The sequence below is a fragment of the Bos indicus genome, chromosome 24 (assembly GCF_029378745.1).
Source record: "Bos indicus isolate NIAB-ARS_2022 breed Sahiwal x Tharparkar chromosome 24, NIAB-ARS_B.indTharparkar_mat_pri_1.0, whole genome shotgun sequence".
Classification (NCBI taxonomy): Eukaryota; Metazoa; Chordata; class Mammalia; order Artiodactyla; family Bovidae; genus Bos; species Bos indicus.
In genome coordinates, this window is record NC_091783.1 from 40,949,984 (window position 1) to 40,972,290 (window position 22,307).

The 22,307-nt window shown below is 42.0% G+C and overlaps 1 protein-coding gene across 6 annotated transcripts in view; it reads left to right on the top strand.

Moving 5' to 3' along the window:
- Positions 1-22,307, top strand: part of PTPRM (protein tyrosine phosphatase receptor type M) — a 666,464-nt gene that overhangs the window by 273,979 nt on the left and 370,178 nt on the right. For all 6 annotated transcript variants that reach the window (XM_070778532.1, XM_070778534.1, XM_070778533.1 and 3 more), the window contains exon 6: positions 18,405-18,579. In XM_070778532.1, the coding sequence (XP_070634633.1) occupies positions 18,405-18,579 (175 nt within the window). The remainder of the gene's footprint in view (positions 1-18,404; positions 18,580-22,307) is intronic.

A 22,307-nucleotide genomic window follows, 5' to 3' on the forward strand; every position in this document is an offset into this window, starting at 1 on the left:
ATGGGGTCACAAAAAGTCAGACATGACTGAGCATGCACACATGCTATAAATTTTAAATCCTGTATTCTTTGAATCATCACAACTGAAGTCAACAGTCATTTTTTATTTCTTCTCCATTTCTGGGGGAAATGAAAAACAGCCAACTGTGCTATCCCAGGATTTGTCAGCAGGACAATGACAAATGGGAACAAATTCTGGAAGAGACACCTTAAATGCTTTGGGGGTCCTCTAACATCCATGACTGCATGTTGCCCTGCAGCTTTCGAGAAGGGTTGTGTCAAGAAGGGGTTGATGACAAAGACAGAATAGAATGACTTTGAAATTCTTAGTGACAATGAGATTGTCCTGGACTCAGCCTGTTATTTGGCTTGTGAGTCTTTGTGTTGTTCAAATAGTTTTAGTGTTCAATAATTTATTTCCTCTGTTTGGATAGGCATTTTGTGGGGAAATGTTTATTTTATTAATAGCGGATGAAATAAGACAAATGTCTTTTGCTTGCAAGGATGGCTTCTATTAACCTGGATTTGTATGAGATAGTTCCAGCAGCATAAGGGTTTGTGGCCGGGGGTGGGGGATGGTTTCACAGAGTCCTCCTGCTCTCTTGCCTGGGCCCTGAGTCTTTGCTTTAGGCCATTCTTCACAAGTCGTGGGGAGAAGCAGCCCTGGAAAACTAGACAAAATCCCTCTGGCCTTGGAGGTATGAATATGGGCTTTTCTTCCTTCTTCCTCTAATGTTATAACACTTAAAAAAAAAATGCTTTTCTGCATCTCAATTCACTTGGCTCCTCAAAGTAATTCTAAGATTCAGGCAGAAAATTGAATGAAAGATTGTTTTAAATTTTTCTGTCACTTGAATCTTCCCAGTAGTAAGTCAAGATTTAGAAATGAATAAGACATTCTTTATTTGGGGAACATCCTTTATTTGAGAGTTCCCTGGACAATAGGGAGATTAAACCAGCGAATCCTAAAGGAAATCAACTCTGAATATTCATTGGAAGTACTGATGCTGAAGGTGAATCTCCAATACTTTGGCCACCTAATGTGAAGAGCTGATTCTTTGGAAAAGACCCTTATGCTGGGGAAGATTGAAGGCAGGAGGAGAAGAGGGCAACAAAGGATGAGATGGTTGGATGGCATCACCAGCTCAGTGAACATGAGTTTGAACAGACTCTGGGAGATAGTGAAGGACAGAGGAGTCTGGCATGCTGCAGTCCATGGAGTCTCAAAAAGTTGGACATGACTTAGCAACTGAACAAAAACAACATCATTGTGAAGTGTGATCATTTATACTTACATTACACAGTAATTTGCATCTTTTGAATTCTACCATAATGCATTTTTCGGAGTTTCATGTTGCATCCCTTGGCTCTGTACTTTTTTATGAGTTTGAGGTGCAGGGTTGTTGAGAGTCACGAAGGTAGATGGCATACCTGGAAATAGTCCTGTTTCTTCACTTCTACTGCAGATTAATTCTACTCCGTTGTGTGGGCTTCTTATATCCAGAGCTAGGTGAATAATCTGTGTGCACTTACCACTCTGTTAGAGGGATTTGGATGTAACTGACATCACATGATTTACATCCAGGAGGCATATTGACAAAAAAAAAAAAGTCCATCTGTACAACGTGTACATCTTGATCCACATCTATGAAAAATGGCCAGTGGTTTGATTGCTTAAAAATATAGATTAAATATAATCAATGTCAGAGTCTTTCTCAAAAACATAACACACATAAATCTGAGGATGACACTAATGAAGAAGTGTTTATGGTTAACAGATGGACCCCATCTGCTTCCGTCTTCTCCATCTCATCCGTGGGCCAGGCAGGTTGCTGCCAGCATGGAGCTGGTCTTTCTAGAATACAGAACAACAAAATGAAACACAGCTCATGAGCCTCCTTTATTACAGCTGCAAAATACTTAAAACAGCTTCCAGACAGTGTGCAGGAGGAAGACAGCATCTATCAAAGTATTTTTATGTGGTAAAAAAAAAAAAACAAACTGATGTGCATTGAATCTGCTGAGTGTCCTTGCTGTGTACTATCAGATGTGGTGATCTTTGTATGAACCTGAGCTGTAACCGTGGGAGACACTCAAATGAAACAGATTTGGAAAACCATTCAAGTAACCAAAACAAGAGCACACATTTCTTGTTGTTATCAACTTTCTGATCACTTGTGGAGCCTACAGTTTGAAATATCCTAGAGTAAGTTTATATATAAGATACTGAGAAAATAGAATTTTAGATGTTCTTTTTTATACTTAAATATTATTTGCTGATGGTATCAATTTCTGAGTTATATATATTCATACAGTCATTGACCCTTTGAGTCACATGTAATTATATTAGAATTACTGTTGTTCTTTATGAAATATTTAAAATTTTATTTATCTCCATAGGCTTATCTTGGGAATTAGTATTTATAATACCTCTTTCAGCTTTTCAGTAAGTCACCAAAGCACTGTAACAAAAATATTGTAGACTGGGAGGCTTAACCAACAGACATTTATCTCTCACAGTTCTGGGGGCTGGCAGTCTTAAGATCCAGGACCAGCATGCATGTTCTTGGAGAGGACCAGCTCCTGGGTCTACAGACCAACAACTTCTTGCTGCATAGTTACGTGCATCCTCTGGGCTCTTCCTCCCCTTGTAAGGGCCTTCATCCCACCCTTCGGGCTCTACACACACAACCTCATCTCAGCCTCGTCTGAACATTGAGTGTTAGTTGTTCAATCGTGTCTGACTCTTTGTGATTCTATGAACAGTAGCCTACCAGACTCCTCTGCCCATGGGATTCTCCAGGCAAGACTACTGGAGTGGGGTGCTGTTCCCTTCCCCAGAGGACTCTTCCCCACCCAGGGATCAAACCCGGGCCTCCCACATTGCAGACAGATTCTTTACCATTTGAGCCACCAAGAAAGTACATCTCAACCTAGTTAGCTTCCAAAAGCCCCATCTCCATTATGGTCACAGTGGGGAGTAGGCCTCATCATATGAATATGGAGGAGGATGCAAACATTCTGATCTACAGAACTCAGCTACCACATCAGACTCAGATGTGGGTGGGAAATGAAGGTGATCCAGCTTCCAGGACAAATGCCAGAAAACAAGGAGGTGGTGGAAAGGCCTTTTCTTTGTTTATTTTAATTTTTAAAAAATTAATCAATTTATTTTTGGCTGTGCTGGGTCTTGGGTTCTGCTCAGGCTTTTCTCTAGTTGTAGAGAGTGGGGGCTGCTCTTCAGTTGCTACGCACAGGCTTCTCGTTGCGGTGGCTTCTCTTGTTGTGGAAAAGGGGCTCTAGAGCACAGACTCAGTAGTTCTGGTGTACAGATTTAGTTGTGCGGTATGTGGGGTCTTCCTGAACCAGGGATCGAACACGTGTTTCCTTCGTTGGCAGGCAGATTTTTTACCACTGAGTCACCAAGGAATCCTTGAGATGCCTTTTCAAAAGTAGGTGGATGGAAGCTTTGGTCAAGCCCAGGACTGCGCATTGAGTGAATGGTAGCTGGTGAAGGAAACCTGGAAAATCATCCTTTTCTCTCCATCAATTTTAAATGGCTCACTTTTTAGCATTACAGAATTATGTAAAGCCTGAATTTGGAACAATCTTCAAATTAAATTCCGCATTTTATTAAAAAACAAGCTCAGAAGAGATAGGGAACTTTAACACACTCATCTGTCCAATTATTATATGTATTGTAGATAGTTCTGTTTTGTTAGTGAAAGTCAATTATATGTATAAATGTATTTGCTTATTTATAAATGACTAAATTCTGTCACTTGGACATTTTTCTCCACTGATTGACTGACCTTGTATTTCAGATATTAGCCTGTTAACCAAATATTCTCAGATTTACTGTGAAAATGCCAGGATTAACTTTTTATTTTTTATTGTTTTTAATTGTATTTCATTTAACTTTACAATATTGTATTGGTTTTGCCATATATCAACATGAATCTGCCACAGGTATACATGTGTTCCCCCTCCTGAACCCTCCTCCCTCCTCCCTCCCCATACCATCCCTCTGGGTCGTCCCAGTGCACCAGCCCCAAGCATCCAGTATCGTGCATCGAACCTGGACTGGCGACTTGTTTCATATATGATATTATACATATTTCAATGCCATTCTCCCAAATCATCCCACCCTCTCCCTCTCCCACAGAGTCCAAAAGACTGTTCTATACATCTGTGTCTCTTTTGCTGTCTCGTATACAGGGTTATTGTTACCATCTTTCTAAATTCCATGTATATGCGTTAGTATACTGTATTGGTGTTTTTCTTTCTGGCTTACTTCACTCTGTATAATAGGCTCCAGTTTCCTCCACCTAAAGTTAATCCTGATACATTTGAACCAGGATTAACTTTAGAACCATCATTTTGTTGTTGTTCGGTCGCTTAGTCATGTCCAGTTCTTTGCGACCTCGTGGACTGCGGTGGACCACAGCTCCAGGCTATGTTCAGCAATTTTTCTTCACTTAACTGATCCCTATGAGAATTCTTTTATGCACCCATTTACAGAATAAAGATGTAATAAAGATGTAACTGGGTCTCGGAAAGTTTCAGAGATTTTTGCGTTGACTTGTTGCTAGTAACAAGAACTGGGAGCCAGGCCATCTAAGTCCAAAATCTGTGTTCTTAGCTGTAATGCCTCTTGCATAGAAAGATGATCCAGATCTTTCCTCATGGATTCATAATCATCAGTTGGCAATTTAAGTGATACATCCCTTTTATCGGCATTTAAGATGAAAATTATGGGCTTTGCAGGGGGTGCTAGTGGTAAAGAATCTGCCTGCCACTGCAGGTAGACATAAAGAGATGTCGGCTTGATCCCTGGGTCAGGAAGATCCCCAGAGGAGGGCATGGCAGCCCACTCCAGTATTCTTGCCTGGGAAGTCCCATGGACAGAGGAGCCTGGCAGGCAATAGTCTATGGGGTTGCAAAGAGCAGGGCACAGCTGAAGCAACTTAGCACACACACAAGATGAGAATTGTATTCCTGTGTGTGGAAGGTTGCCTTGGCTTTTGTGTTTCGGAATGTGTATATTTGGTCAACATTTCTTGCTGGCTTTTAGTTTCCTTTATAGATTGTGAGGGGAAAAAAAATCACAGCTGTATATCAGAATGATTTTGTTATTATATATAAAAACCATAAAATGATTTGAAAGGGAGTCAAATTATGGTTCCCTTGTCAAGCCTAACTTGGGTGTTTTAGGCCCTGTGTATTAAAGCATAAATTTAATACCACTTACTGTCATAGAAAATACCAGGAAGGCACAAAAAGGATTGTCTTCAGTTGCTGTAGGAACCACTGGCTCCTTAAAGGTTTTTTTTTTTTTTTCTTAAAGTTTTGAGTGGTTGAAATCACATCCGTTATTGTTTTAGTCAGTTCAGTATCCATCTATATGATATAATATTGAATATTCAGCCTGAAACCACCGACAACCTTGAAAGCTTACATCGTCTCTTTTAACTGATATGATTTTGGGTTACCTCCATTTAAAGGTGAAGGTTTCTTTCACATGGATGAAACAGTAGGATATGTCTATGAAGATTCTGGGAGAAATTGATTAAAAATTGTACTTGGTGATATTACCTGCCTCAGTTAAAGAAGGTGTAAGTGGCTGGTACTTTGAGGAGGACGGGCCAGGAGTTGATGGAGCCTTGTGCAAGGGCCTCGTCCTCTGATGGGATCTGACGACCGCTGGGCCAGGATGTGAGGATGTGCTGTGAAGACCGCAGGTCAGGATGGTTCCTGTAGGAGGACGGGAGAGAGGCATCAACTGCTAACCTTGAGGACTGCCGGCTTTGAACCCAGGAACCACACGTCCTGTTAGAGCATTTATGCTGCCTTTCTTTTCTCATATTCATTAAAGGGTTAGTGTATGTCTCTTGCTTCCAAGGATCCACAGCTGTGTCATGAGAAGGGGAGATGCAGAAAGCCCTGCTCCGGAATTCCCGAGATCGAGAGTTAAGCATCCGCTACCCTGTCTGTCTGCTTTTGGTGTTCTGGGCCCTAGAGCGGGGACCCTGGAGAGTTTGGACACTGTTAGAATCTCCTTCTTTCTCTTCTTTTTGGAAGAGGAGGGAAAAATGGAGGATATTTTAGCTAGGACTTAAACATGCCTGCTTTAGGTAATTTTGAAAGCCCTAGAAGATTTTCAGTCTAGTTATCTGGAATTGGTGGTGGTGTTACTCAGTCACTCCATTGTGTCTAACTCATTGTGACCCCGTGGACTGCAGCACGCCTGTCCTTCACCATCTCCCAGAGTCCATTGAGCCGATAATGCCATTCCACCATCTCTTCCTCTGTGGCCCCCTTCTCCTCCTGCCCTCAATCTTTCCCAGCATCATCTTTACCAGTGAGTTGGCTCTTTGCATTGGATGGCCATAGTATTGCAGCTTCAGCTTCAGTATCAGTCCTTCCAATGAATATTTGGAATTTCTTTTAGGATTGACTGGTTTGATCTTCTTGTACCTAGAAAAGAGAGTAGGGGGGAAATTTGACAATTTTGTATGGGTTTTAATTTCAAAATTGTCTTTAGGACCAGAGAAACGGAATAGAGAAAAATTCATGGTGCTTTTAGTCCTAGAGGGACCCAGTTTGGGACCAGGTCAGAGACTTCTGTGACTGACACACAGTGGCAGTCAGGTAGCTCCTATAGGGGATGAACTTTGAAATCATAAATCATATTGTTATTCTCATCTGCATTTCTCCTATGTGTAAAATGCCACCCACCCTTCATTCCCTTCATTCAAAGCAAAGGGAATTGGCTGTTGTCCAGGTGCAAGAAAATTATGTGTGTCTCTGTTACAAGAAGTGATGTCCACTAAAGACAGGAGACAATGACAGATTAATGGAGTTTCTGTTTATTCTTGAGATGGAAGCCAGGGACTGCTTTCTTTCAGGAAGTGTGTATCCTACACTTCTCATGTGCTGGGTGTATGATGATTAGTTATCGAATGCTGCTACAGAGAGCGCTGCTACCCTGGGCATGTGGCTTCGCCTTTGGCTAACTGCACTTTTTTCACTTCTGTGGTGGGATCTTTGTAGCAGAGTGACTTGCTACTTTTGCAGGACGCAAATGACACCTGGACAAAATGGTTCTTTGATTCCTATAGCTTTGCAGTATTTGTGAGCTAGCAGCAAAACCATCTATTTTTCCTGGGGAAACTGTGATGGTTCAAACAGTTGTTTAAAAATGCAAAAAGAAGAGATTTTCTTCTAATTGCTTCTTAGGATTATTTTCTTTTTATTTTTTATTTTACTTTATTCTTAAAAGATACTGAGTATAGTTCCCTGTGCTACACAGTAAGTCCTTGTTGGTTATTTAGTGTATATATTTGTTGTTCAGTTGCTAAGTCGTGTCTGAGTCTTTGAGACTCCATGAACTGCAACACACCAGGTTTCCCTGTCCTTCACTATCTCCCGGAGTTTGCTCAAACTCATGTCCATTGAGTAAGTGATGCCATCCAGCCATCTCATCCTCTGTCACCCCCTTCTCCTCCTGCCCTCAATCTTTCCCAGCATCAGAGTCTTTTCCAATGAGTCGACTCTTCGCATCAGGTGGCCAAAGTATTGATGTGTATGTGTTAATCTCAAGCTCCCGTTTTTAGTACAGAACTCATAAATAAACACAGAGGTAGAGAGAATGATGTAAAAAACTCGATGTACCCAACATCGACTTCAAAACCAACAGCATGTGAGACCACTTTCTTCCCGTGTGCCCAACTGCTTCCCCTCTGATGATCCCAGTCATCATATTATGTAACTTGTAAATGTTTCTCTAAAACAGGAGTCAGCAAACTTTTTCTGTGAAGGGCTAGGTAGTAAATTTTGCAGGCCAGAGGGTCTTCTCTGCCATCATAGCATGAAAGCATCCATGAACAGCACAGAAATGGATGAATGTGGCTAGTTTCTGGACAGGTTTATACATGGACATGTGAAAAGTCTTTCACATCATTTTCATTGTCACAAAATACTATTCTTTCACATCATTTTCATTGTCACAAAATACTATTCTTCTTTTGATTTTTTTTTTCAGCCATTTAAAAAAACTTAAACACCATTCTGAGCTTGCAAGCCTTACAAAACAAGTTGCAGGATGGACTTAGCCTCAAACTGCTGCTCTAAAAAGATAAGAGCTCTTACAAAAATAGAATAATCACCATGTATGACCAGTGAAAACAGTCAGTGTTCATATTTCTTGTCTGTCTAGTAACTATTTATTTTAGCAGTTTTATTTGATTTGTGATTGTGGTAAAGTTCACACTTTGCAGTTGGGTGATGAGTGTTTTCTTTATATATGTACAAGTGGTAGGTTCTCATTAGTTAGCTCTTTTATACATAGTAGTATAAAAATACACATATGTCAGTCCCAATCTCGCAATCCATCCGACCCCCATGACGAGTGTCTTAAGTCCTTTTTATCTTCAATATTTCTGTTCGTTTCCCTCTGTTTGTGGTGGTGGTGGTTGATGTTGTTGAGACTGGGTTTGTCCTGCACAGCCTCTCCTGTTTTGAGTTTTGCCTGTCGACTTCTGGTAGCATCATTGAGTGTGTTATTCTGACTGTTGTGTGTCTTGCCAATTATATCATGCTATCGGCTACTGATACTCATTTCTAGGGTCACTGATTCATTCAGGGTTGCAAAACAGTCTCATTCTCAGCCCTTCTTTGTTTAGTCACTAGAATACATCTAAAAAGACAAACTCTCCTGTTATTAACCGCTGGGGTGTCCTCGTATATAAATCATATATGGAAGGTGGTATAAATACTTGATGTTTTTATCTTTTTTGGCATATTGTCAAAATAGTGAGGTAGTTCACTAACATCACCTGAAAGTGACCAAAGGGGTTACTGCTGTTACTGTCACTGACACCATCATCTGTCATCATCAACTTGTGGATTTAAACACATTTGATGAGTTTCAATCCATTGCACTTATTATCCTTATCGCTGCTCAGATCTTCCATCCCTAAACAGTGGGCTTACTCAGAGTGGGAGTCCCTTGAGCTGGGCCATCTCCATGGCTTTCTTGCTTTTGGGTATGACTGTGTGTTTCAGGCTTGTATTTTCCATATTGATAATCTAGAATTAGCCATTTTGTCAGGGAGCCCTGGTTCTTTTTCAGGGGAACTGGTAATTAGAAATTACAATCTGAAAAAAAAAAAGAAGAAATTGCAATCTGAGGACAGAGGTGCTTATTACTACTCATTATTGTTTGTGGATCTTCCCATTGGATGGAACTGGTATATATGTGTGTGTGTGTGTGTGTGTGTGTGTGCGCGCGCGCATGTGTACATATACATTTAAGATTAAAGCATGTCTGTCTTGAGATCAAGACAGAGTGATAATTCCAATTCAGTGTGACAATTCAAATTCAGGTTCAGAACTATAGGTCTTTTAACCCTTATGTTGTGCCTTCTTTATCTTTTCAACTATTTTTTTCCAGAAAGACTTGTATGTTTTAGGGCTTCCCTGGTGACTCAGATGGTAAAGAATCTGCTTGCAATGCAGGAAACCTGGGTTTGATCCCTGCTCAAGAAATTCCCCTGGAGAAGGGAATGGCTACCCACTCAAGTTTTCTTGCCTGGAGAATTCTATGGACAGAGGAGCCTGGCAGGGGACTAGAGTCTTTGTATGTTTTAAGGCATATTGATTGGGGAAAAAGTAATGTCCTTTGTCAGCCTCGTTTATGACTAACCTTGCCTTTTAGATCATGGATAATTAGGTAGGTTCTGCCATCTTCCTCATGGTCAAGTGCTGTTATTACAGTTTAGAAGTAACACGGTTATGTTCTAGCCTGGCAAACCCAAAATCTTTAACCCAACAGAAACGTCAGGCACTGTCAGATTACTTAGTTTGGTGTGGCTAGATTAGCCTCATCGACAGATTTTAAGACTAAAGAACTTCTAATTTCTTGGTATTTCTTTTTTTTGGTATATCTAGTTACTGCATTATTATATATTATTAAATAATATTATTCACATATTGCAAATATATATTGAACTGTGTCTAAATTTCAGAATGAAGTTCTAAATTTTCATAATCAAACTTTTTTACTCAAATATGCATGGAAGACTATTATATGTTTGAATAATATGTTATTTTGGCTGTCTGTGGGCTTCCTTCATAACTCAGTTTGTAAAGAATCTGCCTGTAATGCAGGAGACCCCAGTTTGATTTCTGGGTTGGGAAGATCCCCTGGGGAAGGGATAGGCTACCCATTCCAGTATTCTTGGGCTTTCCTTGTGGCTCAGCTGGTAAAGAGTCTACCTGTAGTGCAGGAGACCTGGGTTCAATCCCTGGATTGGGGCTATATCCTGGAGAAAGGAAAAGCTACCCACTCCAGTATTCTGGCCTGGAGGATTCCCTAGACTGTACAGTCCATGGGGTCACAGAATCGGACATGACTGAGCGGCTTTCACTTTGGCTATCTGTATCCCCATTAGCCAATTAAAGAACATTTGTCAATACATATTCATAGTATATGATAATAGGAGTAAGACTTCCAGATGTAGCATTCCACATGGATAAATATTTGTGCTGGCTTGGTTATGGTCTAGAAATCAAAGGTCAGCACTTTTATTAGTTATTATTTATTAAAATTTAAAAATACGTGGGCTCCAGAAAGTAGATTTGTTGAGATAGTCAATTAAGATTTAGATTACAAGAAATGTTTTAAACGAAATTATTCCTGGCCCTACAGATACTGTTAGTGACCCCAGTGGTAAGGATTTCAATCAGTATCTTACAGATGGACATATTTGATAGTGGAATATGTGGATTATTTTCCCTATTAAAGAAATGAAAGTGTGATTTAATCTCCACCTGTATGGCTGAGGAGCCTCCTCTAGCTCCCCTGTATATGCTTAGCTACTGCACTCAGACCAGCTCCTAAATAGGATTAATTTGCTCTAAAGGCGGCTAACTGCTCAGACCTCAATTTCTTTCAATCATTGCTCTGGTTATTGCAAAACTCTTTCTGAAAGACTTAATATGCATCTTTTTTTTGCTGGCAAATTACTGCTCATTTAGAAGTCCTAGAGTTAGCCCACTGCAGAAAGAAGGTTGGAAGTCTAATTTAAATAACTATCAGGACTTTTTCTCAGGCTTGCTCAAATTGAAATGCATGCGTGTTTGAAGATACTCTTGCTTTTATTAAAAAGCTGTATTTAACCCACTAAGATCATTTCCTCGCAGACATGGCTGTTATGCTTGTCTCATTAGGTTGACAAAAGATGGGTCAGAGGTTGCTTTAACACCTGGACACCTGGTGCCCTGCTCTGTCTGGAGTTGGGGGTTTTGTCAGAAGGACGCTGAGGCTCTCTTACAGGAACTCATATTCTAAAGAACATCACGGTCCCGTCCTTGTTGGTGCTTCCTCGTCCTGCTGTGACGATATTAAGAACCAGCTCTCCAGTCCCTGGCAGGGTTGCCTCTTTCTAACTCTGTGAAAACAGAGAAAACTGCCTGACAAAGGTCCTGTCTCTTCCCAGCAGACATTTTCATCGTTTTCTTTTGCCGGAATAACGAAGTCTCCCCGTGGTTTCTTAGATGCTCAGGGTACCCGAGTTTCTGAGCACACTGTCCCGTCTGGCCCTCCCTGTCATGGAGAGGCAGACGGGGGCCGGCCCTCATGACCTTTTCTCACTGCCCTGCATCAGAGAAAATAGGCCAGCCTCGGTTCCCTGGCTTTCCTGTTGAATTCTGACCTGAGGAAGGGTATCTGGGGACCAAAACATCTTAAAAATCAATTTGTTCAGTTGCGCGTTCAATGCCTAAACCCCTTTCAGTATTAGCACTAAAGCCCCCTGGGATGCACTGGCCATGGCTCTTGTGCGATAGATGCAGCAGCAGAAAACCTGGAGAAAGATCCCTGCCTTTGTGGGGCCTGAAGTCGAGTAGCAGGGAGGTGGGCAGTCTTTGCTTTTATCCCAATGTATCCATTCATGTGCCAGTTATTGGTCACCTATACATTTGACAGATGGATCTGTGATGCCATCAAAAGCACTGACAGGCATGTTGGAGGAGTCAAGGAAATAACCTTGAGCCAAGGCTCCAGAAACACCCTCCCTCATCCACGCTGACAGGCAACCACAGCCTCTGCTCGTGCACAGGTTTCTAGTTGGCCCCGCTCTCCTGGCATTTATCCCATGTTACTTCCCCTGATCTGTGCAGGTGTCACAGGTTCTTCTGTCTGGTGCTTGCCAAGGGCTGTGAACGCTGTCCTCTTCCTTTCGTAAGGACCCAGGAAATGGGATCTGACACTATCAGAGTGATGGGTGCACTCTCTCCTTGCCACAGCCCCAGTGCTCTGAGGACTCTCTCTCTTTCCTCTTCATGAACCCAGCCATCCATTGCTTCTTTTTGTTGTCATTGAAGTACGGTTAGTTTACAGTGTTGTGTCGGATTCAGGTGTTCAGCAGAGTGATTCTGATATACATACACATATATGCATATGTATGTATATATGTATCTCCATTCTTCTTTAAATTCTTTTCCCTTATGTTGGATTATGTGTGTGTGCTCAGCTGTGTCTGACTCTTTGCCACCCCTTGGATTGTAGCCCACCAAGCTCCTCTGTCCATGGGGATTCTCCAGGCAAGAATACTGGAGTGGGTTGCCATTTCCTCCTCCAGGGGATCTTCCCAACCCAGGGATCAAACCCACATCTCCTGTGTCTCCTGCATTGCATGCAGATTCTTTACCACTGAGTGACCTGGGAATTAGATTTTTTAGATTTCTTTCCCTCATAAGGTTATTACAAAATATTGCCTGACACAGGAAACCAGGAAAAGGAGCCTCACCAGAAAAGGGACTGAGGGTCTGTTGTCCAGAAGGCATGACTTGAGGCCAGGATGGGGGACACGCAGGACTTTTCTTGGGCAGCGAAGGAAGACAAATGGAAACAGTGAGTGTGCAGAGCTTTGTAAAAGTCAACTAGAACTGTGGGAGATGGTAGTTGATTCTGCTCTCAGTTCAGTTCAGTTCAGTTGCTCAGTCGTGTCCGACTCTTTGCAACCCCATGAACCGCAGCATGCCAGGCCTGCCTGTCCATCACCTACTCCCAGAGTCCACCCAGAACCATGTCCATTGAGTCGGTGATGCCATCCAACCATCTCATTCTCTGTTGTCCCCTTCTCCTCCTGCCCTCAATCTTTCCCAGCATCAGTGTCTTTTCCAATGAGTCAGCTCTTCGCATCAGGTGGCCAACGTATTGGAGTTTCAGCTTCAACATCAGTCCTTCCAATGAACACCCAGGACTGATCTCCTTTAGGATGGACTGGTTGGATCTCCTTGCAGTCCAAGGGACTCTCAAGAGTCTTCTCCAACACCACTGTTCAAAAGCATCAATTCTTTGGCACTCAGCTTTCTTTATAGTGAAACTCTCACATCTATACATGACCACTGGAAAAACCATAGCCTTGACTGCTGTTGCTGCTGCTAAGTTGCTTCAGCCATGTCCGATTCTGTGCGACCCCATAGATGGCAGCCCGCCAGGCTCCACCGTCCCTGGGATTCTCCAGGCAAGAACACTGGAGTGGTGTGCCATTTCCTTCTCTGATGCATGAAAGTGAAAAGTGAAAGTGAAGTTGCTCAGTCGTGTCTGACTCTTCGCAACCCATGGACTGCAGCCTACCAGGCTCCTCCGTCCATGGGATTTTCCAGGCAAGAGTACTGGAGTGGGTTGCCATAGTCTTGACTAGACAGACCTTTGCTGGCAAAGTAATGTCTCTGCTTTTCAATATTCTGTATAGGTTGGTCATAACTTTCCTTCCAAGGAGTAAGTGTCTTTTAATTTCATGGCTGCAATCACCATCTGCAGTGATTTTGGAGCCCAGAAAAATAAAGTCAGCCACTATTTCCACTGTTTCCCCATCTATTTGCCATGAAGTGATGGGACCAGGTGCCATAATCTTAGTTTGCTGAATGTTGAGCTTTAAGCCAACTTTTTCACTCTCCACTTTAACTTTCATCAAGAGGCTCTTTAGTTCTTCTTCACTTTCTGCCATAAGGGTGGTGTCCTCTGCATATCTGAGGTTATTGATATTTCTCCCGGCAATCTTGATTCCAGCTTGTGCTTCCTCCAGCGCAGCGTTTCTCATGATGTACTCTGCATAGAAGTTAAATAAGCAGGGTGACAATATACAGCCTTGACGTACTCCTTTTCCTATTTGGAACCATCTGTTGTTCCATGTCCAGTTCTAACTGTTGCTTCCTGACCTGCATATAGGTTTCTTAAGAGGCAGTCAGGTGGTCTGGTATTCCCATCTCTTTCAGAGTTTTCCACAGTTTCTTGTGATTCACACAGTCAAAGGCTTTGGCATAGTCAATAAAGCAGAAATAGATGTTTTTCTGGAACTCTCTTGCTTTTTCGATGATCCAGCAGATGTTGGCAATTTGATCTCTGGTTCCTCTGCCTTTTCTAAAACCAGCTTGAATATCTGGAAGTTCATGGTTCACATATTGCTGAAGCCTGGCTTGGAGAATTTTAAGCATTACTTTATTAGTGTGTGAGTTGAGTGCAATTGTGTGGTACTTTGAGCATTCTTTGGCATTGCCTTTCTTTGGGATTGGAATGAAAACTGACCTTTTCCAGTCCTGTGGCCACTGCTGAGTTTTCCAAATTTGCTGACATATTGAGTGCAGCACTTTCACAGCATCATCTTTCAGAATTTGAAATAGCTCAACTGGAATTCCATCACCTCCACTAGCTTTGTTCGTAGTGATACTTCCTAAGGCCCACTTGACTTCACATTCCAGGGTGTCTGGCTCTAGGTGAGTGATCACACCATCATGATTATCTGGGTCCTAAAGATCTTTTTTGTACAGTTCTTCTGTACGCATGAATCTTATAAAGATTATACTTCTATGGTCATCTTGTAATATTTTCCTAATGGAATAAGCCTGTGTCAAAAGAACGTTTATTGAAAAGAACCTTCTGATTCCGCTCTGCTGGAACACAAATGCTCCTGGAATGGCAGGTAATGAGGCTGGAATGGCAGAGTCCACACTCAGGAATGGGGTTTCCCTGGTGGCTCAGATGGTAAAGAGTCTGCCTGCAGTGCAAGAGACCCAAGTTCGATCCCTGGGTCAGGAAGATCCCTGGAGAAGGGAATGGCAGCCCACTCCATTATTCTTGCTTGGAGAAGTCCATGGACAGAGGAGCCTGGCTGGCTACAGTCCATGGGCTCTTAAAGAGTTGGACACCCCTGAGTGACTGACACTTTCGCTTTACCTTAATCACCTCTTTAAAGGCCCTGTTTCCAAAAGCAGCCTCATGCTGAGGTGCTGGAGGTTATGGTTTCAACATATGAATGTGTGTGTTGGGGGGTGCAATTCAGCCCCAACAGGGTAAAAAAAAAAAAAAAAAAGGCAAGGGAAGCTATAAACAGAATTCTCCAAGCAAGAATGCTGGACAGAGTTGCCGTTTCCTTCTCCAGGGGATCTTCCTGGCCCGGGGATGAAACCCTAGTCTCGTCTCCACATCTTTTGCATTGGCAGGCGGACTCTTTACCACGGCACCACCTGTGAAGCCCTGTGATTACATGGGATTAAAAAAATAAAAGGGCCCATTCCTGAGGGTTCCTATGAGTCATTGGAGTTGGGTAGAGCTGTCAGTTTCAAGCTGTTTAAAGGATGAATTAGTGGCCTGAAGACCACAGGTATGAAGTAATGCTCCTCCTGACATGTGTATGCATCCAGCACGGAGGTTTCCTTAACCTTGGCTGCCCTTCATACAGCCTTGAGTACTCGTGAGGAATGCATAAGGGCATCCTTTAGAATTCTTTTCAATAAATGTTCTTTTGAGACAGGCTTATTCCATTAGGTAAATATTACAAGATTACCATAGAAGTATAATCTTTACAAGATTCATGCGGCAAGTAAGGAAAGAAAGAAATATTAATAGATAGCCCTTTGGATGTTGTCCTTGTTTTTAATAAACAAAACAAAGAATTATAGATGTGAAGTCTGCCTTTCTTCAGGGCTCAGTTTGTTTTTTTTTTTTCTTTTTAAAACAAGGTTGGCTTTATTTTCAATTTGAAAAAGACAATTTTATAGAGTAGGTGATCTAAGCTTACTCTTAATGGTAGAATTCAGGTTTTTTTTTTTTTTTTAATTTATTTGGGGAAGAGGATGGGAGACTGAATGTGTGGAATACAAAAAGAAATACTCTCTCCTGTTGAATTCATGAATCATACTAGGTTGACGTTGCTTTGTTTTGTTTATCTAACTTTTCGGTGCCCTTTGTCAGACCAGATTGAAGGGGTTTCATTTTCCAAAAAGACACGTAATATATGTAAGGTGTATATTTAACGTCATATTCAGATCTATGACTTTTTAAGCTATCAACAAGGCTGTCTGGATTGCTAGTTCTAAAGATGGTAGGAACTGTAGTTCCCCAGCCCTGATGTTTCCTCTGCTGTGGCAGGAACTGTACTGGCGCAGCACCCTGGTGCCTTTTCTCTGTCCACGTGGAACTGCTGGGCAGGAGGCTGGGAGCACGCATGGTCCAGGCCCTCCTTTGGGAACTCGCTCCCCCTAGCAGCCCTTCCTCCATCCTGGGAGTTTGCCAGCAGCTCCTGACACAGGGAGGCCTTGTGGCTTTCTGTTGCTGCCTGTGGCTGGGTGGGTGAGTCTGTTCCGTTCTGTGCCCAGTTCTAGCAAGCCCATGTTTACTGCACATCAGCTGTAATCTGCATAGTCTGCACGGCCGGGCTCATTGGTAATAAAGGCGGTGTTTTGACAGCCTGTCCACCTGTTTTCTTGAGCTCATCCCTCAGCTGGTCCAGAATCTGGGAGGGGACCAGTCATTAGGCATGTGTCTTAAATTCCCACAACTCCCTGACAGTTGTAGCATCTCTTACAGATGAGGAGGGGGGGAGCCCCAGAAGGGTAAATCACTCTGAAGTTACATGTGGAGTCCTGGTCAGTCTAATTCTCAAACCCATGTCCATTAGGACACACTGACAAAATATCACAGGGAAAGCTATTAGAAGGCTTTACTTATATAAATCACTGAGCTCTACAGAGGAGTTTTATTATTGGTAGCCTGGCATGCTCACACCTATAAACACAGACATTTTCATGCAGCCTGCGAGTCCTGGAATGCACAGATGCTTGTCCACCTCCCCAGTTCCTCTGGCTGCCTTGGCATCCTCCAAAGCTTTACACTCTTTCTAACATCCCAGGCATCTGTTGTCTCTTCTGCCTGGGATACTTCCTTCTCTGCCATCCTCCCCTTAGCCTGGGAGCTCCTGCTTACCCTTCAGATCTCAGCTCCCAAGATCAGTTCCTCAAACCGGCTGCCATATCTAAAGACAACTCCATCATGATTTCTGCCAGCCACCTGACCAGCGATCACTGGTGATCACGTGTGCATTTCAAGCCTACACTTCCCAGCAACTGAAGTGCTATGAGCACTGTGGTCACTTTTCTGTTGTCCACCACGGTGAGCTTAGTGTCTTAATATAGTGACAGTGCGATGGTGGCCCCCAACGTGGTTGCTGGGTGAATAATCAGACAAAATGCATTTGCCTTAAGCTCTTTGCTGGTTGTTTTCTCCTTAATACTTGTAAATAGCATGGTAAAGAGAGCCTCTTTCCTGATAACTGTACTAAAAATATATAGGACTGAAATCTATAGTCGTTTCTGAGGCTTTAAACTATGGGAAGCATAGAATGAATTTCTAAGTGTGCATAAGTAAGGACTTATTTACTGTCTCGGGCATGGAATAAGACAGCTCTGCCCCAGAGATGGAACCGGCTTTGTGTGGTCCTGGCTGTGGAATGTGGAAAGGAACTTCTCCCCTTGCATTTCAGTGTTAAGCGATATTAAGCACCAACTTCTGCTTGCTTTTTGTAGCTCCAGGAAGAAAATTGTAAAGCTGAATCTAGTCCTTCAGACCCTTTCCATAGGAGCTATGCTAATATCTACTTACGTTTTTAATATAGTTCTTGATAAGCTATTTATTGGTTCATATATAAAATGAGGTCAGTCATAGTGTAGTGTGTGAATTAATTTTTTTCTAGCCAAGTATAATATGATTATGTATTATAAAAAGACTAAGTGTTGATAGTTTGGGAGCAAAATAAAGGATTTTCCCACGTGCTTCTTTCTCTCCTCCAATTGCACTAGAATAACAGTGAATATCTTAGAGGTGCAAAACCAAAGACATTTCTTCACACTTAATTTTGCATCTGTCAAATCCTGAAAGTGTTGATCAAGGCAGAATTTTGGTTTCTGGGCAGCTGTTTTCCTGCAACAACTGCCCACAGGTAATTAACAAGGGACCGGGATCTGGGTTGTAAGTAACATTGACCACTGTGCCTTCAGGAGTATGTTTCCGGAAGACAGCTGATATTGTTTCTTTTTGTCCTCTCCACCCCCACGACACAGGGCATTGATGTTCAGGATGCTCCTCTGAAGGAAATAAAGGTGACCAGTTCCCGGCGATTCATAGCATCATTTAACGTCGTGAACACAACCAAACGAGATGCTGGAAAATACCGCTGCATGATTCGCACTGACGGGGGAGTTGGCATATCCAACTATGCAGAGTTGGTAGTTAAAGGTATATAATGTTATTTTTATACCCCCATATAGTCTATTAAAACAGGCATGTGGGACGGTTATGAGCTCATGATTTGTTGAAAGCTCAGACTCACGCTCCTGTTTCTGAACAGTGGTTTGGTGACAGGCTGTATTGATGGATTACATTTTAAGTACAGATTTCGCACGTGAGCAATATTTTTGAAAAATGTATTTTATTTATGTTGGTTCAGTTGCATACAAAGCAGTGAATGTGCTCTTGGCAAGTTCTTCTGCCAACTCTGTATACAGAGATTACAGCCTATAAATTTTTTTTTTTAAGGAATGAAATTTTTTGTACTGATACAAAATCACTTAAAATGCAAATATTCCCCCATCCAGGGTGTTTACGATAGCAGGGTGGTTAATAAAATGAGGCAGTGTCAGTATAGAAATGCTCCGTCATATCACACAGACCACTCTGATAACAGTGAGTTAGCATTCATAATGCTGCCGTTAGGGTCTATTACTATATTTTGTGTGACTGAAGAATTAAGTCATTATAGTCAGGAAGGTGGGAGATGAGTTAAATAAAAGGGGGGGATATAAATTTCCTTTAGCTAGTTTGATGTTTTTTGTGTGTGCACGGACTTTGGAGTTTATAGTACTGAACTGCTAAGGCAGTTTTTGGTCCCAAACAGAATAATTTGGACTTTTAGATATACCATGAGGCATTTTTATACAACTTGTGGCAAGCCATTTCTGCTTCTTCCTAGGGGAACAGAATGATGCCTACTTTTAAATTTTTTCCCCTGCATTTGTTAAACAGGGAATGTAAAATCGGTTTCTTTTGGAGGGACTATTGTCCCTTTTGTCAGCAAATTTCTCTATGCAGGCAGTTCTACAGACTGCGGGGTTCAAACCCCAGCGCTAGCTGCATGGGTGTGGTCCTGTGCTCTGGATGCTTCTCTTTCCTCAGGTTTAAAATAGACTTACTAATGTGTTTGACCCAGGACTCCCCCAGTGGGTCCAGTGGCTAAGACTCCGAGCTCCCAGGGCAGGGGATCTGGGTTCGATCCCCAGGTGGGGAACAAGATCCCACATGCCACAGAACTAAGACCTGGCACAGCCAATAGGAAAAGAATAATAACGTGACTGACCCTCAAGGGCTATCAGGAAGATCAGATGCAGCAAATAGGTGAATGGCACTAAGAATACCTCGTGGGCAGCCCACCGCTGTTCAGTCCATGATGGGGGAGAGGTGGCTCCTTCTCTGCTCTGGTCCATTAGTGGTCCTCATCTGAGAATGCGCAGCTCAATCACCTTTCCAAAAATAATAATAATAATACACCAGCCCACTTCTTCTCCACCCCCACTACCACACCTGTATTGAATCAGAGTCTCCAGGGGCACAGCCTCTGCGATAAAATCTATAGGCGATGTGGGTAAATGCTTCTGTTGTGAAACTAGCCCCACCAGTGTTAGTCATGCCCGGCTTAGGGCATAAGCCAGCAGTGTTTATCTGTAGCTAACACGACTAACGTTCTGCGGAAGGAAACAAGGAGCCAGCCGCACACTGCCGTTTAGACTCGAATGACCTAATTTGCCATGCCTGATCCCTGTGAGTGTGGGCTTGTAGCAAAGCTTTAGCCTGTCTGGCTACTTTTGGAGTTTGGATTTTATCTGTAAGCAGAGGGAACTGTGCATAGATGTGCACACTGTCCCCTGCAGAAGGGTCTCTGGGTAGAAAACCCACACCATTTGCCAACAAGTCCAGAGGACCGGCCGCCTTGCTGGTCCCAAGGCTGAGTTCTTTATTGTCATCGGTGTAACTTCACTGTCATCTTGGCCCAGTTCTTTGTGGTTGTGTCCTGATTTCTGATTTCTGGTTGCTCCAGTGCTTCACTGTGACCCCCCTGGGCCACCTGAGGCATGGTGCTCTGTAATCACTGTGATGAAAATTTAGTCGCTTCTAAAAATTGCCTCCATGGGAAAGTTGATTTGTTGGGAGTTATAAGCAAATCACATGGCAAATAGATGGGGATAAAGTGGAAACAGTGACAGATTTTATTTTCTTGGGCTCCAAAATCACTGTGGATGGTGAGTGCAGCCACAGAATTAAAAGACCCTTGCTCCTTGAAAGAAGAACTATGACAAACCTAGATAGCATATTAAAAAACAGAGACATTACTTTGCTGCAAAAGGTCTGTCTAGTCAAAGCTATGGTTTTTCCAGTAGTCATATATGGATATGAGAGTTGGGCCATAAAGAAAGCTGAGTGCTGAAGAATTGATGCTTTTGAACTGTGATGTTGGAGAAGACTCTTGAGAGTCCTTTGGACAGCAAGGAGATCAAACCAGTCAATCCTAAAGGAAATCAGTCCTGAATATTCATTGGAAGGACTGATGCTGATGCTCCAATACTTTGGCTACCTGACGTGAAGTGTCAGCTCATTGGAAAAGACTCTGATGCTGGGAAGATAGAGGGCAGGAGAAGGGGGCAACAGAAGATAAGATGGTTATATAATATCACTGACTCAATGGACATGATTTGGAGGAAACTCCAAGAGATAGTGAAGGACAGGGAAGCCTGGCATGCTGCAGTTCATGGGATCACAAAAGAATCGGACACATCTGAGAGACTGAACAACAAACAATAACAATAAGCAAGTCAGACATCTCTGGTCTGCCAGAACACAGCTAAGCACAGAGGATGTGTGGGTTCAACTCACATTTCTGTCGTACTTTTTCCTGCCTTAGGACAGCATGGAGAGGTCTTGACTCTTTGTAATAAAATGTCCAGACACCTCTTTTGCATCTCTGCATCCTGCCCGAGTCAGTGACAACTGGCTTGCAGTTACAGCACAAATCTGGAATTTGACTTTTTCTCCACTTATAATTTTTATTGCCATATTTTGCATATATTTTATTTTTTGAAATGTGGTAACATGCCAGATTCTACTAGTTAGGTAAAGAATTGCCTCGACACAGTTACTTTAAAATACATAATGACATGTTTAGGCCACATGTATATGACTGAACACATTTTGTATGTGTGTATTTAGAGTGCTAATATTTTTTAAGATGACAAAATCTTAAGTTGTTTACTGCTTTCTTCAGGTCAGTCTCTGATTTGATGTCCCCAAATGAAGCCCAACTCATTTTAAACTATCATGCTTGTCTTATTTATATCTACCACTGCTTTTGGTAATCAAAAACAAGAAAATATTTCATGTAATCTCTGCAATGCATGTATATATGCATATATATCAGTGTCATATTTAATTATAAAAGACGTATTAAGAATTCACTTATATATATCAATTATATATATGATATGTATCTATATGTATATAAATTCTATTTATATAAATAACTTGATTTAGAATTACTTTTAACATGCCCTTTCACTTGGATTAAATATTTTAAATTGCTTTCTATCACTTAGTAAGATTGAGTGCCTTCCTTCTTTCCCTTTGATAAAATTTATTCAAAATTTAAATATTGACTTATTATTGTAGATTCTTCCAGCAACCCCAAAGTCCTTTTGAATGACTGTCTCACTTATTTCCAGAATCTAGTTGAATCTTTCATTTGACTTAATGTATTTGGTACTCTTCCTAATGGGGAACTAATAGAGAAAATAGTCTTGGGACGAATAAGCATTAAAGTCCTGTTTATTTTAGGAGACTAGGAACAATGTCCTAAATGAATTGTGTGCTCAGTAACCTTTGTGGCTTTGCCCCTGAGTCATATTTTGAATGGCACTTCA